The sequence below is a fragment of the Galleria mellonella genome, unplaced genomic scaffold, assembly GCF_026898425.1.
Source record: "Galleria mellonella isolate WM207_F2 unplaced genomic scaffold, CSIRO_AGI_GalMel_v1 utg213, whole genome shotgun sequence".
NCBI classification, from domain to species: Eukaryota; Metazoa; Arthropoda; class Insecta; order Lepidoptera; family Pyralidae; genus Galleria; species Galleria mellonella.
Genome location: NW_026442039.1, coordinates 2,243,765 through 2,269,706, shown reverse-complemented (window position 1 = coordinate 2,269,706; position 25,942 = coordinate 2,243,765). Strand labels below are relative to the sequence as shown.

Below are 25,942 nucleotides of genomic sequence, written 5' to 3'. Positions count from 1 at the left end.
AGAATTACAATCTACATTTTGTACCTTTTTCTTCACATTACAACTAACTGCAAAGTGATTCTTTAATCCACATTTATGACATCTCTGCCCAAAGGCTGGACACTCCCTCGGACCGTGGTTTCTCTTACAGCGCCTACAATTAAATTTTTCTATATATTTTGTTTTATTTTCTTGATATGCATGCTGCCTTCCTTTATTTTTCTGTTTCCCATTATATACTTCTTTATTTCCTTGATATACTTCCTTTTCCTTCTGTTTTAAACTATTTCTTTTCTTCACTATATCTATTTCTATATTTGGATTCATCTCTTTTGCCTGCTTTTTACTAATTTCACTTGTACGACAAAAGTTGGTTGCCTTCTCCAGTGTTAAATTGTCTATTCTAAGTAGAGATTCCTGTAAGGACTTGTCGTATATGCCTTGCACTATTTTATCTCTTAATATTTGGTCCTCTAATGATTCTTGTCCTTCTACATTTTTATACGAGCAATTAGCAAGCAGCTGTTTTAAATCTGTGAGAAAATTATGAAAACTTTCGCCTTCTTTTTGTTTCCTTTCATTAAATTTATATCTTTCAAATACTTGATTTGCTCTTGGACTTACATAATTATTAATAGCTCTTATAACATTTGCATAGACTTGCGATTCTGTTTCCGTAATCGGCAATGTATGTAGCAGTCTTGCAGATTCGATTCCCATCATATTACGCAAAAGTGATAATTTTACTTTGTCCTGCGAGTCATCTTTTCCAATGCTCACTAAATAATCCTCGAATGCCTGTATCCATACCTTCCACTCTGAGGCTGCATTAGGCGATCTTATGTCGAAATTTGGAGGCAATTTAACCGATCCTTCCATGATGGCGTCTGCTTGGCTGAAAAACTTCTTTACGATATTTAATACTTGATACAATCTCGTTTACACTTTGAATACGATAATTGCAACTTCAACCATGACTACTACTTCGAATACCGCTACGACTGCGCCATGTTATATTTAAATAAAACTTATTTAATTGCAAACATATTTATTAACATCAAGAGAATGAACAAAGGTGAGAAAGCAACCGGAAGATCCGCTAGTACATACATGTTAACTAATGTCATCTGTCAATTAAGATGCGTTCCTTTATACATATTTAAACTAGGTACGTTCATCTTACACTCATGGCATCTAGAACCAAGATTTTATAATAAATTTTGAAATAAATTTGGCTGTGTTTCGGTTTGAAGGGTGGGATATGGCGTGAATTTACAAGGTACAGAGGAATAACACCTGATTCCTCAGGAATGGCAACGCATGGGGAGTATCATGGGCGAAACAGTACTGCTCATGTATATAGGCGACGGTTACCACTTTCCATCAGATGGGCCGTCAGCTTGTTTGCCATTCTAAGTCGTATAAAAAAAAATTGCCGTAAAAAAAACGGGTTTCTTTTTTATTTGCGAACAAACATACAAACTGTCTAATGGTAAATGGTTACCTCAGCCTATGGACGCCTATAACAATCTTTAGTCTATTAATAATTGCTTTTTAGCAGCCAGCTACAAAACATCTTAATAAACTACCACGTGAAATATAAATAAATATTGACAAAAAATATTTTAAATTATGAAGAATAATTTTTTTTATAGGGGCAATTAAATGAAACGGTATGATAACTATTTTAAGACATTTATTCCCCACACAACTGATTTACCACCGACTCTTGTTACAAGCTACCCTTCATTAGATTTCATATAAAAAATACCTACGACATTATTTTAATTGTGGACAATTTATTAATTACTCATAATTAAAATACAGAAATAGGCACCTACTATCCAAAATTGTTTTATTATCCTATATATAAAAAAAATGTTCCCTAAAGTAACAGAATCAAGTAAGTATCCATGTATTTTTTAAAACTAACATCGTAGGTTACCTACTAACTTGGATGTAATAGGTATCTTATAATGTTAATGGTTAAGTAAATTAAAATTAAATAAAATCTAATCTATTTTAAAATCATGTCCAATTTCACATGCGAATTTTATTGAATATTTATGTACAGATTTTACGTATGTACCTACCTAAGTTAATTATATAACACTTGCATAAATGTCTAAATGATGGACGTCATAATATAAGCATTAAGTATTAATTTAATTAGTGACAATCACTATGCAATATGATATCCATTTGTAATATTGATTCGACGTGTTATAATGTTTAACAATAACAATTATTCAATAAACATTCTTTACAAAAAGTTGCGCAAACCGAGCACACAAATATATTAATGGAGTCGAAACTCTTTAATTAAGGCGATATTTTTCCCACTTTGGTGTCTGTAGCTCACTCATTCGAACACAATTACATCTGTTAAATGCGAAACTATCATCCCTAAACAGCGACCCTCCGTTATTGAGCTCATTTAACCCCCTAACTAAAATGGAACAATAACATTGACTGGTCCGGGTGGCCGCGAGTAACTGTTTGCTGTCATTTTGCTCACAGGCGAAAAGATTTGGAATAATGTTTTTTTTTTAATCGAATTACTCGACCTGATTTTTAGGGTGATTGCATATAAAATTCTCTTTCTTTTTTTTTGTTTTTTTTCTACTGTCTTATAAAGCGTGATCCTCAAGCTAAGGTGTTCTGTATCATGAAAAACCATAGAATACAAAAAGAAAAACATATGTAAGACCCCAATTCAAACAACCAAAATGAAGTAATTAAGGACAAAATTATTATTTTTTTATAACACAGGGAGCAAACTAGTATGTTGCTCGCCTGATGGTAAGTGACTACCGCCGCCCATGATCACCTGCAACACAAAGGACATTGCAGGTATGCTGCTGGCCTTTTAAAAAAGAATATGCTCTTTTCTTGAAAGTTATGAAGTTCGGAAATACTGCTGCCCTTTTAATTTTAATAATTATTGATTTAATAATATAATTTTAAACCTCTTTAGTACGATTGCCAATTACAGAAATGAAAAATTACTAATCATGAACTAATCAATAGCCATATTTTGGACAGAGAATTTAATTTATACAGAGACTCGTTATAAACAAGTTAACATAAAATTTTTTGAACCCATTTGCTTAGTTACCTTCTATATGTATCTACAATATCACCAGTACAAAAAGACACTAATATATTTTAAAATAAATGTATGTAATTGTTAATATTGACAATCCTATTCTCTTAAACTAGATAGCGTGGCTTTTATAAATCAATCAAAGTTTCAAACAAAGATCATAACTCCTACGCAACGACTCTTCTGGAAAACTTAAATTACTCTTTTTTCCGCATTACGAGTGCGAATAATCTTCTTGACGGGCTGCGAAATTGATGGCGTCGAAAAAATGGCAAGTCAAAATCGTGAAAAGTTTTCACGTCAGTGAAGTTTCACTTAGAAAAGTTTATACATCCATTCCAAAGTTGGTCCTATACGACAAGCTGACAAATTTTAATGAACCTGAGAGGGCTGCTAATGTCTGTGAGCAACGTAATGGGAAAACTTTGACGTTTTCGCCCTCCGAGACTTGCATTACCAGTAACCCGAAACCCAGCCGTCTGTGGCGCTTCCAGCTCTCGCCGACTATATAAGAGAAAAAATATTTATAGGTTTAAAATTAGAATATTTATATTTATTACACAATTTTAAATGGAAATCAATTATTTTGGATTAGTTAGTACATATGATTACCGATCTTAGATTATATACTTAGGCAAAGCATCGAACCTCAAAAACAGGTCAACTTTTTGACAGTTAATTGTCATATTAGCTGACTCGTTTTTTTATTAATGCTCTATATAATTACGCACACAATGTATCTTGGCGTATCTATATTTAATTATTTAATAAATAAAATAAGTTTTTGCACATAGAAAGGTTCAAAATTTATAAAACAAAATAAATATAGAACTTATAAAGGAATCTCTCATAACTATTTATCACGCAATACTGTATGAAAAAGTAGACCCGTTTTTCTCGAAGCATTTGTATGAAGACACTCTATCTATATGATCTATGTTACCGATTCATTTAAATCGTAGTCAGAAACATTATTGAGTAAATATAATTGTAACGTGTCAACGTGAAGCATTCGGTTTGCCATCATCTGTATTTCTACAATATCCTTTCTACTAATATTTAATGTAAAAGTTTGTAAAAATCTTTGGATGTTTGTTACCTGATCATCCTAAAATGGTACAACTTATAAGAATGAAATTTGGTACACAGATAGACAAAGCACGACACACGGATAGAGGCACGGAAAATAGCAAATACTTAAAAAATATACGCTAAATTATATTTATTTTTTAACGATAGAGTTTACGTCCCATATTGAAGTTTTTTACGGATCTAAATATTTAATTATTGTTTGTACCTGATATGTAACTAAGTACCTGGATGGAATGCATTGTTAGTAAGGGAATTTAAGAGTTCCATTGCTAGCAATATACCCTATCAACTTGACCTCTACGCGGTTCGTCCTAGAAACCATCTTAGTTAATTCTTGTGGAATTCACGATGAGCTGACTTACTTTTATGAAGATAAAAGGAGGGATGATGGGTGAGGATCTATCAGCTCTCATTGGTATCCAGCAAGCGTATGCCGATTGCGCAAACGGGACCTACATACAACAACAACAAAATTTAAATTTAAAATTGAACCAGATGAAGCAATAAAATAGTATATCCAACAATTAATTCCCTATTCCCAGACCACAATATTAACTTGTAACATTATACTCCTGGACCCTGGGCTCGTAACAATAAAAAGCGCAATCATTTCGACGTGTGCCATTTCAACTCTTTCACTGAATGAACTAGTCAGTACCTATAGTATAAATTACATTATAAATTTCAAGTCGTTTGGTGACCGGCAACAAAAATTAGGGGTCACGATTATGATTTAAACGGCTAACTACCCCCGCTCATGGGCGGCGTGGCACGGAGTCGCGCGTTCGAGTCATCCATCATACGCTTTACATATGTTTGAATAAAACCCGTGGGAAAAGGATTTCCTCTTGGAAGTCTAAGCGGCAATCTGCAACATGTGAGGGTGACTGTGATTTCTGATTTTGTGAAATATTTGTTTTTATCGACGATTAGTGTATGTTAGTTGTAAAAATATTTTCTTAATATATAAAAAAATTATACGCTTTAAAATTGATATTTATACCAAAATAAAAAAAAAATATCTATATTTTTCTTTTTCTATAATCAAAATATCTTTAAAAAATACCTATGCGTATAAACAATAATAAATGTAAGGGTATGCATTTTACTTTATACATCGCACATCAAATAATATTTATAATTGCATTGAGAAATTTTCTAACTGGTCTATGAATGGATGGAAAAAAAATTTCAAACTTTACATAAATGAGTTTATCTGAATACCTGAGTAAAATTACATAATTTGATTTACCTACTACAAATTAGACGTATTTATTTTAAATAACAGTTGCCATATAACAATTTAACGTACGTATGCCTATATCTAAAAGAAAGATAAACCTGTTACTATATGTCAGAATACTTATAAATTCAAAATATTCTGACATATTCGTTCGATTCGTGTCCGGTATTTATCCCTGTTGCAAAGCAAAACATGGCCACAATACATTACAAATAGCGGATTAGGGCAGTTTGGCAAACAAGGCGTCGCCGGCGTGTGCCATCGCCCTTACAGCTAATGCTATATTAATGTCTATTAAGAGCCACGCTTTGTTCATACAGCTTGAGCTGACGATTTATTTAGATTTATACGTTAATGCGACTTTATATGTCAAGTGATGTTAATAAGCAAACACGTCATCCATTTGTTATTATTTCCGACTTCAATCGATAAGTCAGTAGTTATTGAAAGTGATAGAAAAAATATTTTACCACTTTTTGTTACAGAACAAATAACACCAACAAAATAAAAATAAAATCTCATATAAAAACAAATGGGTAAAATTTATTGTTCCGATTCTTGATGGTCTTTTATTGAACAAATTTTTTTTTATACAACATAGAATGGCAAACAAGCTGACGGCCCACCTGATGGAAAGTGGTAACCGTCGCCTATAGACATGAGCAGTACCATGGACATAACAGAGTATATTGTTTCGCACATGATACCTCTCATGCGTTGCCATTCCTGAGGACTCAGGTGTTATTCCTCTGTACCGTGAAAATTCACGCCATATCCCACCCTTCAAACCGAAACACAGCTATCCAAACACAACTGCTTCACGGTAGAAACACGAATGGGACAGAGGTATCCAAGCTATCGACTTTTGTACAAAGTCTCCCTCTGGCCTTATCTTGCAGAAGTCTATATCACTGGGTATGTGATTAGAATTATTTTGTTCATTCCGGTACCATTAGAATGCGTGTGACTGCCAACACTCGAAGATTGACCACCGTTATTACTATCAAAAGTTCTACAACCTTCCATATTAGTTATCAATCTACAACTGCAACAAACTTCACGCTAATAATTTACCAGAAAATGCCTCGTTTAGAAATGAAACACGTGTCGTATAAACATGCGCGAACGATATAGTAGTCAAAAATTGATGTCTAATATAGAAAGATGTGATAGTGGTGGGCAATCTCCAAGGATTGGTAGTCACACACATACTAATGCTAGCGGAATTAAATACAATACCAAATTTTAATCAAATAACCAGTCTTCGGGATCTTTAAATTACCTATTGGCATAGTAGAGGATTTACCAGCATATCTGAAAATACATATCGGCCATGCTCCCCTGGAAAAAAAACCTACTGGCGGCAAATATCTGCCACTGTAAATTTCAATATACACAGGTAGGGAGCGGGGGGGAGGAATGTTAGTAATGGGGACGTCAATTCCAATTGCTAGCAATATACCCTATCAAGACGACCTCCACGCGGTTCCCACTGGAAATCATTGTGATTAATTATTGTTAAATTCGCCACAATGGGCCAACAAACGTGCCTTCTTCCTCACCAATCATCCCTCACTGGTAGCCCGCCAGTATACCGATAGCACGGACGAGGTTACCATTTCATTATCATCCATTAAAAAAATAATATGCACAGATAGACTAAAACTAAATTGTCAATAGAATATATTAATTGAAATCTACTTAGTCATTTATGCATGATAAAATAATAAACATCATACTACCTTACACAGAGGAATAACACCCGAGTCCTCAGGAATGGCTATGCATGGGGGGTATCATGGGCGAAACAGTATACTCTGTTATGTCTATAGGCGACGGTTACCACTTTCCATCAGGTGGGCCGTCAACTTATTTCCCATTCTAAGTTGTATAAAGAAAACCTTTACAAACTTTCTCGTAGGACGTTTTGTAAGTCCATCTTACACATAAGTACGTAAGTGACAAACTAAATGCAGTATAACCTTGTTGCAAATCGCAAGGTCACAGGTCGCCGGGGGTGCCAATAGTTTACTCATAAAGCGGTTCGATAAAGTTTCTTTCTTCTCTTATCAGCACCAAAAGTCACGTGTCAGCCCTTACTAATATTCAGCTTAAATATATTGCATGCCGCCAAAATTGTATCGTATTATATGAAACTAATTTAATACTGACAAATTTTTTTTTCGCTTCAATTAACAATCAAGATTATAAATATTATTAAATTACGACAAATATAATCCCTAAACTAGAGAACAGTTAGTAATGAAGATTAGAGACTCCATGCTGCTTCCTACAACACAACATTGTTGTTATTTTTTATAAATTCGCGATGATGAACCAAATGATCTGACTTCAACCTCTTCGTTTCATTATCTATTGCTGCCTGCCTGCCACTGCCATTGCATACCAGTACATTTATAATATTAAAAAAAAAACTTTCAAATAAAACAAGAATATTTATTATTGGGTAAAAATGATCATAAATTAGGTTTTACTTAAGAAAAAAGAACTAAGTATAGAGATAGGTTAATAGAATGGCGCTTGAAAATGAACCATTGTTATTTTTTATTTTTTCAGTATAGCTGTTAAGTTTCTCATTACTGCCATAGTCAACCCACAAAGAATCTCATTACCAACGTTTCACTTTACACTTCCTGCCTATTCGTGTGCAATCTGTAGTGTGCAAATCCGTTAATCTTATTTGGAGGGTAGTTGTGGCGCACGTGGCGCCACGTGGCCTGAAATCAAACTAATCTCGGGGCCGTACGCGTCGGCGGACAGCGCGTGCGCGCTCCCGATAACGCCAAGGAACGCCATTCATTCCCGCTCTTTTGTTGTGAACAATCACATTATTTATTTATGATATTTGCTAGTAGTCCAACCTGCCACCCTACTGGATAATGTTTTCTTGCCAGCGTTCAAACGTTTCTGGGGTGATATTTTATGCAAAGTCATAACTGCAAAGTCCTTAAAAGCGTAACTGAAACTATTTCAACATGTTAAAAAAGTATTTTATTAGTTCATTCGACTTTGGGCCCTGGTAGTATAGTATAGCTATACATACATAGGTATGTGTGTAATTTTATAAAGAAATTTTAAATATCTCATAAATGACTCTATCGCCGTCATACTTATTTTACAAAATAAGATATGCAATATGTGTCAAGGTACTCTATTTTGTGTACCCATAAGGACAAACGGACTACCTACCTAATAGAAGTCGCGTTAAAGATTATTTTTGATTACACCTACCGTACCTTTTTGTCTCAATAGTCATTCAGGGGTAGAAAAGGGATTATTAATAATGGGTGCTAGCAATTCGACCTATAAAGTCGAGCTCCACACGGTTTCTATTGAAAACCATCTTGGTTAACTCTTTATGAATTTCTCACTGTGAGCCAACTTAATATTATCCTCATATATATATACTTTTATCCTCATCTATCATCTCTCACTGGTGTCTCGCCAGAGCAAGCGGAGTTATCATTTCATTATCACCCATTAAAAAAATGGTCATCAATGACGATCAAGATTGTCCTATATCTAGTCTTTTATGAAGTGTCTAACCCAAGTCTGGCATAAGTATAGTAAGTAAGAAAGTAGCTTATCTTTTTGATATACATACATGTATCGTTCCTATAGTAATTCCTAATGTCTTCAGTTGGGAGTAAGGGACTCCACCCTTCGATCGATGGATCGAGCTCCATGTGGACCAAAGAGGAGCCCTGAAAACCATCATAGCTAAACCTTGATAAATTCGTCACGATTGTTCAACTTACCTGATTTCAACGATCTACTATCCTTTATTGATGCCTCACCAGTATATAACATATATGAAGTTGACTTGTATTTCACCTATATAATTCAATAAGAATAGCTGAATCGAAAGAGATAGAATAACAACAGTATTTTTTTTATAATGTTGTCATTAAAAAAATAATCATCATCACATCAAATTGTATAATAATGCCAATACTCCGGTGAGGACCTGGTGATCTGTAACATAGATTTATCCTACTTCAGACACTAGTTCTTCATAATACATTAAATTGTATAACCTAAAAAAATAAATATCTTTTAATAAATTATATTCAATATAATAAATGTACTACTGATATTGTGAAGAAACAAAAATAACTTTATTATTATTAAATAATATCTTGATATATATTATATATCTTGCTTATAATTAGAAAGAGAACCCCATAAAACTGTTATGAGAGTATATTTGCATTATACTCGCAAAATAGCAATAGAATAACTACATTGAACAAACGAAGAAATAAAATATGTGCCTTATTCACGACGTATAATAACGATATGAAATCACTGGACAGCAAAATTAACAAAAAAGGAAGGCTTAAAAAGGAAAAAAGAGCATTAATAAACACAATAGAGAATAGAAGAGGCAAAATACAAGGCCACCTTATACGACATGACGATTTGTTAAAAAGCATACTAAAAGAATAAATAGAGGGCAAAAGAGGAAGGGGAAATCCGAGAAATAACTACATGTAGAGATGGGCAATCCACCTGGGTGGGTTTAAAGTCTGGTGGGTAAAAACCGGGTGTTTTGGGTTTATTGGGTTTAAACCCCATAAACACCCAAATTTTTGGGTGTTTATGATTTTGTACTTCATCATCGTCATCTCAGCCGCAAGACGTCCACTATACTGGACATAGACAATATTATTATGCAGCCTACAGAATAAAAAACTTTTAATTTGATTTTGAGTTTATTAAGAAAGAGATGAAAGTAAAATGTAAAACTACAGTCAATCACTGTCAGATTCAGAGTTATTACAAGCGATGAATTGTATAGGTTCGATAGGCTCTATTTCGTCTAAACTGTTATGTTCATTTACTTGCTCAATGAAAGCTTCTAAGGTATTTTCTTCATTAAACTGAATGTCCTCGCATTCAGCTTTATGTTTAAGATTCCAGTTATAACAAATGAATGAAATTTTTTCAGTTCTTTCAGTTGTAAGTCGATTTCTTTTGTTATTATGTATGTAGCCTTGGATACTAAAGGAACGCTCAGTGGCTGCCGAAGTACAGGGAGCTGATAGAATACGAATCGCTACTTTGCTTAACTCAGTGGAACCACAAATACCTTTCCACCATATTAGGGGCTCAATGCTATCTAATGAGCTCCATACAAATCCTCTGGCCCAAAAGTTTTCTTTAGCTTTATAACACGCCAAATCTGCCATTACATTTGACAAACTTAAGTGTTGGCTTAAATTGTAGATAAACTCCATACCCTTAAGTTCTTCCTCTTGAGTAAGTTCGACTCCTAGAGTCCTGGGGTCTAGAATATATGCTGCAAAATGTATTGGCCTCATTGCCATATTGCATCTTGAAGATACTGATGTTAGAATCTGCTGTTTGCTTTCTTCGCTCAATGTCGAAATCTCATTTAATGCAAAACGTATCTTAGCTTGTACATCTCTAAATGTAATGTATGTGCGATGCAAACGATTCTGGTCGCTCTCTAAGTAAAATATGCTTTCAGTGACTGGTTCCAAAATACTTATACATTCCCCTGTCTTCGTCCAGAAATCATCACTTAGAATTAAATCTTTAATATCTCTTGAAATTACCACATCTTCTCTAACTGTTAATATTTGCAAAGCTATCTTATTTGCTTTCAAACTTTTTAACGAAGTAACATGACTTCCCCATCTTGTAGCACAAGGCAATTTTAGTGTTTGTGTAGAATCTTCACCCTGCCTTGATTTTATCAACAAGGAACTTAATCGTTGACTCCTTTTAACAGTTTTTATTATATTTATGGCTTGCATAATAAACACAGTTACTTCTTGTATCTTTACAATATCTTGGCACAACAAGTTAAGGATATGTGCACAGCAACCGAGAGGAACAACATGTGGATATTTGAGTTTTGTTAATTCGAATGCCTTTTGTATATTTCTAGCGTTATCGCCAATAAGTACAAGAAACTTATTTGCTCCATACACTTTCATTACTTTTTCAACTTCTTGGCTAAGGTATTCACTAGTGTGAGGATTACTTTCTGTATTCAAACTTTTAACGTATGCAGGTTGAGGTTTTGATATAAGAAAGTTTATTATTCCTTCATTTCTTAAATTAGACCAGCCATCGCACTGAAGGTGTAAGTAACTACAAGCATTTAGTTCCTCATTTAACTCAAAACGCATTTCTCTATATATTTTATCTAAGTATTTTGTCGCTAAAGCTTTACGTGAAGGTATTTTAAATTTTGGTTGCAATTTTTCGAAAAATTGTATCCATAAAGGATGTTGCACCATCGATAATGGCGTCCCTGTTACAAATATAGCTCTCGCTAATTCTGTTTTTATATGATCATCGGTGTCTTGAAACTCAGCATTTATTGTAGTGTTAGCAGATGACGAGGGGCTTATAAAAGAATCATTTGTCTCTATCTCTGACAGTCCAGACATTTTGGTTTTGGACGAGCTATCTTTTATAAGTTTCATAGAGTCTTTTAATGTTTCTGGAGATTTTGGACAAGTGATAAGATGTTGAAGCATTTTGGCAGCATTACTGAATTTGTAGACCTTATTACAAAGCTTGCAAGAAACAGACTTGTTTGGTAAAGTACGGTAGTGCTCCCATATGCGTAAATCTTTAGGTCTCCCCATTGAACCTAAAAAAATGAACGATGATTAGTTGGTCTGACGAAAATTCAACAATAGAGTGCCTATTTTTTTACAATGATTATTTCTTGTTATTTACAATAAATTTATTAAAAAAATAATAAAATAAATACAAAAAACCTTTGTAAAATTACATCTCCTCGGAGGATTAAACGCAGACGCTAGTTTATTATCGTATTGTTCTGTATTTTTCTCAGCAACTTCTTTAATTCGATTAGGTACTTACGCATATTATGTTAAAAATAAATATCTAGTACACATCTTAGGCTATCCACCATTATTATCCAATGACGACTCTCAGCTAACTATGCACTATCATCCAAAATAAACGTGTATGGAAAATTTTATCCCAGTCGGTTGAGGATTGAGGATAATTGCATCAACATACGAACATACCTACATACTTTTATTTACATAACGCAAGCTAAATAAAAGCTTGTAATAATACATCTAATTTTAAGTTAAAATTGTTAAGTGATCATGATATAATTGTATCAGTCAAAAATCCACTTACCTTTAATTATTTCTTGTTAAGTATAAATATTATTTCAAATCTGCTCCCTTAATATGCACTTTTTTACTGCTTTTCCTACCTAACACGTTACCAGGAAGTCACGTTACCAGAGTCAGAGTAATAGTGAACACGTTTGACAGTGATTGTCGTCGCCTCATATTCAGCGTCGACGAATAGGGGAATCCCCAGTCATAATGTATTGCATGCGTGGCGGTCTTACTTCAAATCCATAAACAAAGAGATAATTACAGAACTCGATACTAGATGGCGCTGTTTTTGTTTGAAGAAAGTTTGCGGGCTAAAATACATAGAATTTCATCAATGACTTCCACAAAGAACAACATTTCTGTTTTTTCTAAGTCCGTATCTCTTCCGTATATTTCATAAGATATAAGCTTGGGCTACATTGTTATGCAACGTGATTTTGTCGCTGTCTTGCTAGCAGGGTTGACAGATATACGATTTAAATCGTACTCATACTATTATTTGTCTATTTTTTAATGTACGATCGTAAAGATTATGATCGTAATTCGCACAAAAACATACGACTTTTTGGTTACCTGGCAACATTTTTATTATGAAACGAACATGCTCACATCATCAGTCACATGCAACAATTTATTGGGGATTTCCCCTTCACATCTGGCAGTCCTGCTTGCTAGAATATAGGTAAGTCAGCCACAGTTACTGACGATCGATATTTAAAGGGTATTGTTTTTGTGCTAAATATTTCATAAAAACGTTATTTAATACTTTGTGGATTATTAATTTAGTTGATAATCACTGGAAGTAAAATGGATGCTAATTTGAGAGATCAAGATCTTCGTATAAAACAGTTAATAAAAGAAAATCTACGTAAGTACTCTTTTTATACCTAGGTAGGTAAGGTATAATAAACACAAAAGGTACTTAGATCGCGTGTGTTCGAAGCATTTATTCTAATAAATTTAATTTAAAATTGTAGAAAGAAAAAAATGTCTGCCAAGCCGTAGCCGAAGCCGATCTCCAAATATATTTGGCGATAGTGAGACCCAGTGTCCAGATGATTTACCCAGCGTCGTCGCAACAAAGAAAAAAACGAGGATAAAGTAAAAGAAAATTTACTGAAAGAAGAAACAAACTGTTCTAAATGCTTAATTTATGGAGAAGAGGATAAAAGAAATGAGTATTTCGGACTGTTAGTGGCTCAAGAATTTAAATATATACGGCCATGTGTGCGAACGAGGTGTTATGAAGAAATTTTAAAGTATCTACGGGAAGCAAAAGGCCAACATGTTGATCAACTGCAACATGAAAACACTGAAAATTAATTACTTTCATTTTATTATATATAGATTTTTAAAATTTCCTGAAATATTATTAGTTAACGTTTTATTTAATATTGTAGAATTGATCAATACAATTTATAAAAATAATTTATTGGTATTACTTACATATTTTCAAAAAAATACGTAAAAACCTATTTTTTTGGGTGATTATGGGAGTTTATGGGTGTTTATTGGGTTTTTACCAAAGCACCGGGTTTAAACCCGGTGCTTTGCCCATCTGTAACTACATGGGACTGGATAAAGGAAACACTATGTGTCATTTCATATTGGGAGATCAAAGTTATTAGTATATTTGGATATCATTCAATTATTATCTATAAAAAAATATATATACATACATAGATACACAAACGAGCAAAACTTAATTAAAAATAGTTCCTATTTTTAATTGACTAATAATTATTTTAAAATCTAATTATTAAATGTAATATTTACTTGATTAATAATAACTTAATTAATATTAATAATTACTTGACATTCTCTTTCTGCGGCAAAAGATAGATACATAATTGTATCAGCTGTTAACTATCAACTGCTAAAAATAGATAACCACCCCTCTCCCTTTGGGGGGAGGTGTTGCCAGTAGTCATAACGCTTGGCAGGCGGGTGGGCCACCGCAGATAGGCATCGGTGACATTTCATGAGGGACGCTGCTGCCTATCCCTTAACTATTAAGTTCCCTTAATCGCCTCTTACGACACCCATGGTAAAAGAAAGAATAGAGTAGTAGTCGTACCTAAGTTTAAATTTATACCATAGACTTTTTACTTAAGTTTAAGACATTGACAAGAAAGCCCTTAACCCAAAAAGTTACAAATAACAAAAGACAATTGGATACAAAAAATAGGTACAATATTTACATACGTAGTTTGTCCTTACTTATAATCCTTAGACAAATTATAAATATACATAGTAATCCACAAACAAATACTTAAATTTATTCTATGCGAATAACGAAAAATATTTTCAGTGTTAAATTTCTTACTTTATACAAATTAAGTTTTAAAAAAGATTGCATTAAGGAAGTTACCACTATAAAATTTAATACACTTTAATATTCATAAATAAGTAATAAACTCTGAAGAGGGTGTGGCGTATTACTGGCCATCACAATACGCCTTTTATATAACTGGCCATCATATTCCGTCTGTCATATTTTTATATTTTTATTGTTCTTATGTTTTTACAATTCTGTTATTATTAGTCTTTGTTTTCCTATCGATGAAGACGTGATAAAAGAGAACTTCAATATTTAAGCATTTTTATTATCAACGCGTTTCTCTTAAAGGGTTTGGAAACAAAACATAAAAAAGTAAAGGACAAATTTTAAGTAAAAGATTTTTTATCATTTGGAGAAAAAAAAAGAAAGATAAATTCCGGTAGAAATACAAAGTCTCATCTGGCAATACTACAAAGTTTGTTAGGCTTAAAGTACCTGAATCCAGAGCCGTAAAATATATTAATATAAATAAAATAGTTAAAAAATGTCATTTGTCACAGTGACAAACTTTATGATCTGTACAGATTCCAAACAAATTATCTTTTTGAAGACTAGGCAGCATGGTCTCCGACCTTAGCCTGTTCCAAACGGAACAAACGTACTAAAAAAAAAAAATGATCTGTACAGAAAAAAGGCGGGAAACTCGAATAAGAACAAGCGGGTTTTTTAAATTTTTTTTATTAATTTATAAAAACTATCTCTATCAATTCTTATTATTGAATAAAATATTGAAAAAAAAACGCGGGAAACGTTTAAAAAAGCGGGAGTGTTTTTTGATCTTCTTTAAATTAATTTTATTTTTAATTATATAAGGATTAGTTTTATTTATATATTGTGTATTAGATTGTATATATAATTGTATATTTTGTAGTAATAGTGTTTGTTGCTGTAAATATTGGTAAGTAAATTACCTATATTAACATTATGGATCCACCTATAGACCCTGGGGGGACAACCCCCAGGTGTCTGCAAATATAACTATCCCATTTAATAATAGTTTTGATATATTGGGTGAATCTAGTATGGACACAGATGGTTCTAGCGTTGCAAGTTCTAAACGTAAGCGAGTACGTGGCGAACGTCGCATTTGCAAACATTGCAATAAAAAACGAAGGAGGCACACCAAAGGTCTCGAATCTAAAATTAAAGATAGTGATTGTCAATGTATTGAGGATGAGAATCAAACTCTAGTATCAATACCAGTTGTAAATAATACCGAGTCTGTTAAACCTGCTTCTCCACCCAGTACTTTAAGCAGAACTTTGTACAATGCCGAGGATGTAGCTCCTTATGTCGTTCATGTACAAAAAAATGAAACACATCCTAATGATAACACTACATTACATCCTATTGCATTTGGTCGCTTTTTACACACTAATAAGATAAATAATATAGTGAATGGTAGCCTCAAAAGAATAGGAAGAAACCGTTTATCGCTTTCTTTCTCAAATTTTGAAAATGCAAATGCATTTTTAAATAATAGTCACTTAGAAACACATAATTTTAAGGCATTTATACCTTCTTTCCATGTAACCCGTATGGGAATTGTGAGGGGTATTCCTAAAGATTGGACAGAAGAGGAAGTAATCCAAAATATATCAGTACCTATAGGTTGTGGGAGAATTCTAAAAACCAGAAGAATTAAGAAAAAGACCATTAATGAAGGACAACCAAGTTTTATTAATACTGAAACCATTGTTATTACTTTTGATGGACAAATATTACCAAAAAGAGTATTTATGTTTTACACATCATTAACTGTAGATTTGTACATTTACCCCACTATCCAATGCTATAACTGCTGTAGGTTCGGACATGTCAAGATGCAGTGTCGTTCAAATCCTCGGTGTTATAAATGCAGGCAAAATCATACAGGTGATAAATGTGAAGTAGATGAGGAAAATGTTTCTTGTATCTTGTGTAATGGTTCTCATTCAGCAATTAGTAAGAAATGTCCTGAATATGCACGTCAGAAAGCCATTAAAGAAACAATGGCCCACAGTTGTGTTTCTTATGCTGAAGCATCAAAATTTCATCCTCCCACTTCTAAACTATATTCAGATGTATTAACATCATCATCTCCGTCCAATAAATCTCATTTTCAATCTTCTTTCCTCAAAGAGAAATCATCATTACCACATATTCAATCATCACATAAAAAAACAGTTACACTTAAACCACGCTCTCCTCAAAAAGCACAACAAGGATATGATCGTTCTGCCCATGAAGCCATAGTTAAGGAATATAATATTCCTGCTCCCTCTAATGGTTGTGCATTATCATCAAATAATATTGACAATAATCAATCCATCTTTGATATTATTCTCATGCTTATTAAAGTGTTATCGCAATCGAAAATGATACAAACAACTTTACCACCGTCCAACGATGCCATTTACAATGTATTTTCTCAATTATTAACTTCTCACAATGGATTACAAAGTCCTAATAATTCAGTGGAACTGCCGTAGCATAACAAACAAGAAATCAGACTTATTTTATTTGATTAATAAATATAATCCTTTTATAATAGCTCTCCAAGAGACTTGGTTAAAGCCAGGATATCCTTTTAGGATTTCAGGCTTTACAAGTCTCCGTGATGATAGAGCTGACGGATATGGCGGTGTTGCCATATTGGTCAAAAACTCCCTTCCTTTTTCTTCTTTTTCGCTTCCTGTATATAGCGGCATTAATGCAGCTGCTATAATTATAAATGGTATCTGTTTTGTTACTTTATATATTCCTGATCCTACATGCCAAATATATTCACAACTAGAACAATTATTTTCAATTTTACCTAAACCTTTTCTCGTAATGGGCGATTTTAATGCTCAACACCAATCGTGGGGCAGTTCTACTTCTAATTTTTATGGTGGAAAACTCCTGACGATAATTGACACTTACAACTTATGTATTATTAACTCAGATGTACCAACACGTAGAACTGCACCAAATGAAGGGTTTAGTGCTCCTGACATTTCAATATGTTCTTCTGATTTAGCTTCTTCACTGTCGTGGTATCCTCATTCCTCTACCTTCGGAAGCGATCACTTTCCCCTCATTCTTTCTTTTCCAATTTCCATTCCCTCAAGTCGAAAGAGTGGTCCTCGGCTTAAATATAATTTATCAAATGTAGACTGGAATATTTACAAACAATATTTAGATAATAAAATATCGGAGTTACCTATTGTTTACCATGGAAATGAACATCAATGTTGTAATGACTTGATGATAAATATGAAGGAGGTTGCTGATTTATTATTTCCTGTTAAAAATAGTGCTTCAGGGAAAATTCCCTCCCCACCTTGGTGGGACAAAGATTGTACGGAAGCAATTAAAAATCGTAAAGAGGCTGAAAAAAATTATAATAATTACATGACAACAGAAAATTTTGAAATTTACACCGCAGTTTCACGTTCTACTCGAAAACTACTGAAAAAAAAGAAATTAGAAGGCTGGAGAAGATTTTGTTCTTCTATCTGTCCAGAAGTTAATTCATCAGTCGTTTGGAATAATATTAAAAGATTCAGATCTGCCTTTAGTGATCATACATCACGTTCTGCACTCGATTTAACTTTAGCGAATAAATTTTTAGATCGCCTTGCTCCTAGTTATGTGCCGGAATGCCTTTACAATATTTCTCTATCCGTCTCTGACGAATTATTCGAACTTGACTCTCCTTTTACTCTAGTAGAACTTAAAGGTGTTCTAGCTTCTATTAAAGACTCTGCACCGGGAGAAGACGGTATACCGTATTCCTTTTTTAAAAATGCTAGCGATGCGACATTAATTTACTTTTTAAATATAATTAATTCCATAATTATTTCGGGAAATATACCTACTTCATGGAAGTCTCAGATTATTATACCATTTCTAAAGCCTCATAAACCACCTTCTGAACCATCTTCATACCGTCCTGTTGCACTTTCCTCTGTCTTACTAAAGCTAGCTGAACATTTAGTGAAAAACCGTCTAGAATGGTTTTTAGAAAGTAATAACTTACTATCCCCGAACCAGTTTGGTTTTAGGAAAGGTAAGAGCACCTTAGATAATGTGAGCATTCTTATTTCAGATATTCATATAGCTTTCTCACAAAATTTGTCAATCCTCTCAGCCTTTTTAGATATAAATTCTGCCTATGATAATGTAATAATTTCTATTTTAAAAACTAAATTACAAGCTCTAAATGTACCGGTAATGCTTTCTAATTTCATTATTAATATTTTATCAGAAAGAACAATATATATGAATTTAGATGAAGATACCAAATTATCTAGAACAGTATGGAAAGGCCTTCCACAAGGATCTGTTCTCAGTCCAATCTTATTTAACATATACACATACGATCTAGAATTATTCCTTGATAAATCCGTCAAAATTTTACAATATGCTGATGATCTTTTATTATATTTTATTGCGAAGTCCATAGAATCTGCTTCTGCCAAATTATCTGATTCATTAGATTTGTTAAAAACGTGGTTAGATGCAAATGGTCTTAATCTTTCTGTAACCAAGAGTAGTGTAGTTTTGTTTTCAAGAATGAGATCACCGCAACAAATTAAGGTGCTTTATGATAACTCATACATTCCTATAAAGACTGAAATTAAATTTTTAGGTATCGTGCTAGATAATAAATTAACAGGTCTGTCCCACTGTAATTATATTTCTACGAAATGTGAGCGTAACCTCAACATTCTTAGGTGCCTTGCTGGAGTTTGGTGGGGAGCACATCCCGTTTCACTAAAACTTGCTTATAATGGTCTTATAAGGAGTGTCATTGATTATGGAACTTTTTTGTTAGCTCCAGGAAGTTCATTTGCTTTTAAGAAATTGGATTTAATTCAATCAAAGGCCTTGAGGATTATCTCTGGAGCAATGAAATCAAGTCCAATCAATGCTTTACAGCTCGAAGTCGGTGATCCACCTTTGGTTTTAAGAAGACAATATCTATCTGATCGCTTCTTTTTTCGTTGTTTACAATTATCTGATCATCCGCTTATTCAAAAGTTATCTCAACTACATATCTTTATTTCGTCTTCATCTTATTGGAAACATAAAAAACCTCCATGTTTAATACAAAGTTATGAAAAATATAAATCCATAGAATCTCCCACTTTTACATCGTCCTGTTTTCCCATTTATAAATGCTCATATCAATCTTTAGTTTTATCTCCTAATATTAAATATGATTTTGGGTTATTAAAAAATGATTCAGAATTGAATGCCAAATTTATGTTTATAACTGACATTGAATGGAATGAATGGCACTACATCTTTACTGATGCATCAAAACCAGACAATAGCGGTTGTGTAGGTGTGGGTGTGTTTCATTCACAATTTAATATCGTTCAAAAAATTAAACTTCCACCGGAGTCTTCAGTTTTTACCGGGGAATGTTATGGTATTTTAAAAGCTGTAGAATATATACTTTTAATGAAATTACATAAGGCAATAGTTTTCACTGACTCTATGAGCTCTTTGCAAGCTCTAGCCAAATATCCGTTTAAATCAAAACCAGTTTATCCCATTATTTGTGACATAAGACAAAGTCTTTATCTTTGCATGTTGAGAGGTTATTCCGTTTCTTTTGCCTGGTTACCAGGACACAGTGGTATTAGCGGCAATGACAAAGCTGACCTTATTGCAAGAGAGGCTGTAACTTGTGGTGATATGTATCCGTATCATAATTACTGTAGTGACCTAGCTTGTCTCCCAAAAATATATTTAAGGTATGCCTGGAAGGAATATTGGGAAAAAACAAGTACAATAAAAGGAAGATTTTATCGCCTTATACAACCCGATATTCCTTTCAAACCATGGTTTTGTAAATTAAAGCTTGGAAAGACCGCAACAACTATTATAACTCGTATGCGTCTAGGTCACGTATGCACACCTTCTCATTTATACAAGCTTGGTATTGTACAAAGTTCGTCGTGTAATTGCGGTGCTGAAGTGGCGGACTTGAATCATATATTCTTCTCATGTTCTAAATTTGACCACACCTCCCTTTTTAATCATCTCCGATCCATCCGTGTTCCATTCCCAACTTCTATTCTTACTCTACTTTCTTCCAATGATCCTATTATCTATAAAATACTATCTTCATATATATATGATAACAATATTAAGATTTAGTTATATTACATGAATACATTTATAGTTGCATCAATTGCTTTTCCTATATATTTATAAGTATATTCTCATATGTACAAGTATATGTTTCATATCCTATAAATATCCTAGACCTAATCCTTATCCTTTCTAAATTCGTTTGTGTTAGGTATTTTTATTACTATTATCGTTTCCCCGTTTTGTTCTTGGCAAAATACCCTAATATCGGGGTGAACGCCACAAAAAAAGAAAAAAAAAAAAAAAAAAAAAAAATAAAATATTATATTTTCACTAAATTCAGTGACAGTAATATAATTAGCATTCATGGGGAAGCGCAGTTGTAGGAAAAGGAAAAAAAAAGATGACGATTCAGGTGATGTAGACCATGAACCTTGTAATGACAAGGATATATATTCGGAAGATACTTCTACTGACTCAGAATCTGAAATTGATAAGGCCGATAAGTATAAACCTTACTACGTCACAGATTATATTAGAAGATATCCCGAGGAATCCCCTGGGACAGAATTTGTTGTCTTTGTAGAATCCTCAGATAGTCAGAAAACCATTGGATCCAGAGACTTGCTCTCACTCTCCTCCTGTTTAAAACGTTTTAATAAAGGGGTAACTTATCTTAGATCTATAAATAAATTCAAAATCGGAGTATACTTTCAAAAGCCAGACTTAGCCAATGCTTTTTTAAATAATAAAACTTTTTTAAATGACTACCATTTTAAGGCCAGTATTCCTGCTTCTTCAACAGAAGTTACAGGCGTTATTAGAAATGTACCTACAAATATATCTAATAAAAAAATATATACTATGATATCGAGTTCTAAGAAAATTATTGCTATTAAAAGAATTTTAAGAAAAAATACCTTGACTCATGGATATGTGTTACAGCCAACTCTAACCGTGACAATTACTTTTGCTGCATCTGTATTACCTGAATATCTGGATATTGGAGGTTGGCGCCACAATGTCACTCCATATATACCACCAGTTAAACAATGCTACCGGTGCTTGAGGTATGGACATTTAGCTAAATTCTGTAAGAATTCTGAGCGTTGCAGCATCTGCAAAGGTGAGCATAATTATAAAACTTGTACAACTGGAATGGAAAACGCTATTTGTGTACACTGCAATGGAAATCACACAAGTGTATCACCGCAATGCCCTGTTAAACAAAAGAAAATTGCTGAAAATAGATCTAAATTCAGACCTGCTTCTTTTGGAGATATACTTAGCACTGAAATATTTCCTAAACTGGGTAACAAACCTAAAAAAAATGTAGACCTAATTTCAATTCTAAATTCTGATAACAAGAGTTTATCACTTTTAATAGAAAGCATAATCAAACTTATTTCACTACATAACACAAAGAACACATCTATTAACACTAAAAGTGTTTTGAATGTGTTATATGATACTTTTGGTAATACACCTATTTCACAAAATTCAATCGAGACCAATTAACTATCATACAGTGGAACGCTCAGAGCCTACTGAGCAATCGACTTATTTTTACACAATTTTTAAATGAACATCATATTCACATTGCTCTCATCTCAGAAACTTGGCTAAAACCACATTACAAATTAAAAATTAAAGATTATTGTATAGAACGAAATGATTGTGGTAATAACCACAATGGAGTAGCGATTATTATACATAATAGTATTAGATATAAAAAACTTCACTCTTTTTTCGACAATTCTTTGCAAACTATAGCTATTAGTATTGAAGTTAATAATTCTTGGTATTCAGTTGCCAGTATTTACTGTCCTACCAATAGTACACCTAGTTTTACTAAAGCCAAATTTAAGTTCTTTTTAGAGTCTCTTCCTAAACCCACTATCATATCTGGAGATTTAAATGCACATCATACTATGTGGGGTTGTACCTCCACTAATACAAGAGGTAAAGACATTCTTGATTGTTTAGATGAATGTAATTTGGTACTATTAAATGATAAGCAAGTTACTACTGTTGGCTCTCATATTTGGAGACCCAATGGCCTTGATTTAACTATGGTATCCCCATCCATATCATTAAAATGCGAGTGGTCGGTTCATGATGATCCGTTAGGAAGTTATCACCTGCCGACTTTTACTAAAATAAACACAAAGAACTCTTCATCAACTCCGTCAGGTGAACAACATGCTCCTATAGATGAAGTTAATAAACTTTTGTTAAATCGTATAAACCTACGTCTCGTTAATTGGGATCTTTATTCTGAAACTGTTAATCAATTACTTTTGGATTTCGAGTATGATGTCAATGAACCCTTAAACAATTACAATAGGTTCTGTAAAATTATTTTGACAGCTGTGGAACGTTCCGTTCCACGTAGGAACTTATCAAATAGCGGTGCAAATACTTCAAAGAGGCACAAACATATTGCAGTACCTTGGTGGGATAACAGGTGTGCGACAGCTGTCAATGATAGTGAAGCGGCTTACCTTAGGTTTAAACAAAATCCAACTCTCGATAATTACATAAATTTTAAAAGAGTTCAAGCTGTTAAAAAGTTAGTAATTAAGCAAGTGAGACAACAGGGGTGGCAGGAATTTTGTTCCAAATTTAATAGATTAACACCAATTTCCACTGTTTGGCAAAATATGAGAAAACTAAATTCAAAACATCGTCAAAATCATTTTAAAGATATATCATGGGTCAATGATTTTTTACGCAAATATACTCCTGATTTTGTACACTCACCTTTTGATGACAAACAGTTTAATTCTGTTAATTCATGCCCAAAATTTCTCACTGACCCATTCTCAATTGATGAAATATCCAGTGCAGTAAAATCTAGAAAAGATACAGCTAGTGGCCTTGATCGCTTAACATACAATATGTTTCGATTGCTGAATAAAATAAACCTTACTAAACTCTTACAAATTTTTAACGATTTATGGAAGGACTGTATTATCCCACCAGAATGGAAAATGGATTGTTTGATTCCAGTAATTAAACCCGGTAAAGATCCTACAAATTTCGACTCCTATAGACCTATAACATTGACGTCCTGTGCAAATTATTCGAACAATTAATTAAACAGCGTTTAGAGTTCTTTATTGAAAGTAATAGTATATTACCATCGAATCAATTTGGTTTTCGCCGTGGATATTCAGCGCGCGAAAGTTTAGCGAACTTCTATGTCGACCTTAGTACTGCTTTGAATAACGATGAATATGTTCTATCTGTTTTTTTAGATGTCGTAGGAGCTTTTAACAATGTAAATTTAACAGTTCTATCTTCGATTTTATCCTCATTTCTTCCAATGAAACTTATCGAATGGATTTATAATTTTCTTAGTAATAGAGAAGTGTATGTTAAAGTAAATAGTAAATTAATAGGACCTAGGTTAAGCTCTAAAGGAGTATGTCAAGGTGGTATTCTAAGCCCGCTACTATATATTTTATATATCTATAAACTTAATTCAATTTTAGGAAACAGTGTGAACAACTTGCAATTTGCCGATGATTTATTAATTTATATAAAAGGAAAGAATATTATTGATATGCAATTAGTGTTAAATGAGTCATTAAAAAGACTTGAGAAATATTTTTCTCTTCTTTCCCTCGATATTAGTTTAACCAAAAGTAAAGTAGTTGTTTTTCATCAAGTTCATAAATATGTTCCATTAATGAATATTATATATAATAATCAAACTCTTCCAACAGACTGTAGCGTTAAATTTCTGGGGGTAATTTTTCATCAAAATTTAAAATGGGATCTATACGTTGATTGCTTAGTAGATCGTGCTTTAAGAGCCACTAATATAATAAGATCTGTAATTGGTCGTAACTGGGGAGCTGATCCTAAAATTATCCTTTTACTTTACAAATCTCTTGTTAGAAGTAATTTTGATTACGCTTTCTTTTGTTATGCCTCAGAACATAAATTAGTAGAAAAACTCGAAAAAATTCAAAATATGAATTTAAGACTTATTTTAGGTGCTATGTATACTTCTCCAATTATCTCAATGCAAGTAGAATGTAATTTGCCTCCTATCCTTCTTCGTTTCGAATACCTAAAACTCAAATTTCTCTTCAAAGTTTTTTCAGTTTCCAATAACCCACTCATACTCAAATTATTAAATTGCCCCATTTCTATGTTTTTGAATAAAACTATTGTCAATGATTTGAATTTACGAGATGAATATAACATCTATAGTAGTAAGATACTTCCTTGTTATAATGGCCTTTATGAGAGTAAGTTCTGTAAGATCAAAATTGTTATACGTAAAGACATAAAAGAAAAGCACGATATGTATGAGACTTTATCAGAATTTATTGACTACAGGCAGATATATACAGATGGTTCCAAAAATGCACTTAGCACTTCAGTGGCTTTTTACGATTTGTCAAATAGATTTGGTCACGGTTATAAAATTTCAACTTTGGCTAGTATTTACACAGCAGAAGCAAAAGCTATATTTTTAGCATTAGAATACATAGAAAAACAGGTACTATATTCGAAATGGATTATAATTACAGATAGTATGAGTGTTCTTATGGCATTAAAAAATAACACATTCATTTCATCATCAAACTACTTAATTCAAGAAATTCGTAATAAATATTATCATCTCTGTACTATATATGGAAAAGATATTATCTTCATCTGGACCCCTTCACATATTGGAGTGTTTGGGAATGAACAAGTAGACACTTTGGCTAAAATTATTAATTCAAGTGCTGCTCGTGTTCAAGATTTACCCCTTTGTTACTCAGATTGTAGTATTGGAATACATAAAATCGTTACAACTAAATGGGAGGAGCATTGGACTCAAATATTACAGACTAAAGGCAAATGGTACCGCAAAATTAATTGGCGTATTGGAAAACCGTGGTTCTGCAAAGGAAAGGACACAAACAGAAAATTTTACACCAATATTT

The 25,942-nt window shown here is 33.0% G+C and overlaps 1 protein-coding gene across 1 annotated transcript; it reads right to left on the bottom strand.

Moving 5' to 3' along the window:
* Nucleotides 1-9,608: 9,608 nt before the first annotated feature.
* Nucleotides 9,609-15,664, bottom strand: LOC128200593 (uncharacterized). The gene is made up of 2 exons (XM_052894512.1): nucleotides 12,597-15,664; nucleotides 9,609-12,072 (listed from the first exon to the last, which is right to left on the bottom strand). The coding sequence occupies exon 2, from the start codon at nucleotides 12,065-12,067 to the stop codon at nucleotides 10,196-10,198; it is 1,872 nt and encodes a 623-aa protein (XP_052750472.1). The 5' UTR covers nucleotides 12,068-12,072; nucleotides 12,597-15,664; the 3' UTR covers nucleotides 9,609-10,195.
* Nucleotides 15,665-25,942: the final 10,278 nt, after the last annotated feature.

What these genes read in the sequence shown, in the direction of transcription:
- LOC128200593 (XM_052894512.1), bottom strand. Translation starts at nt 12,067, where the DNA reads ATGGGGAGACCTAAAGATTTACGCATATGGGAGCACTACCGTACTTTA.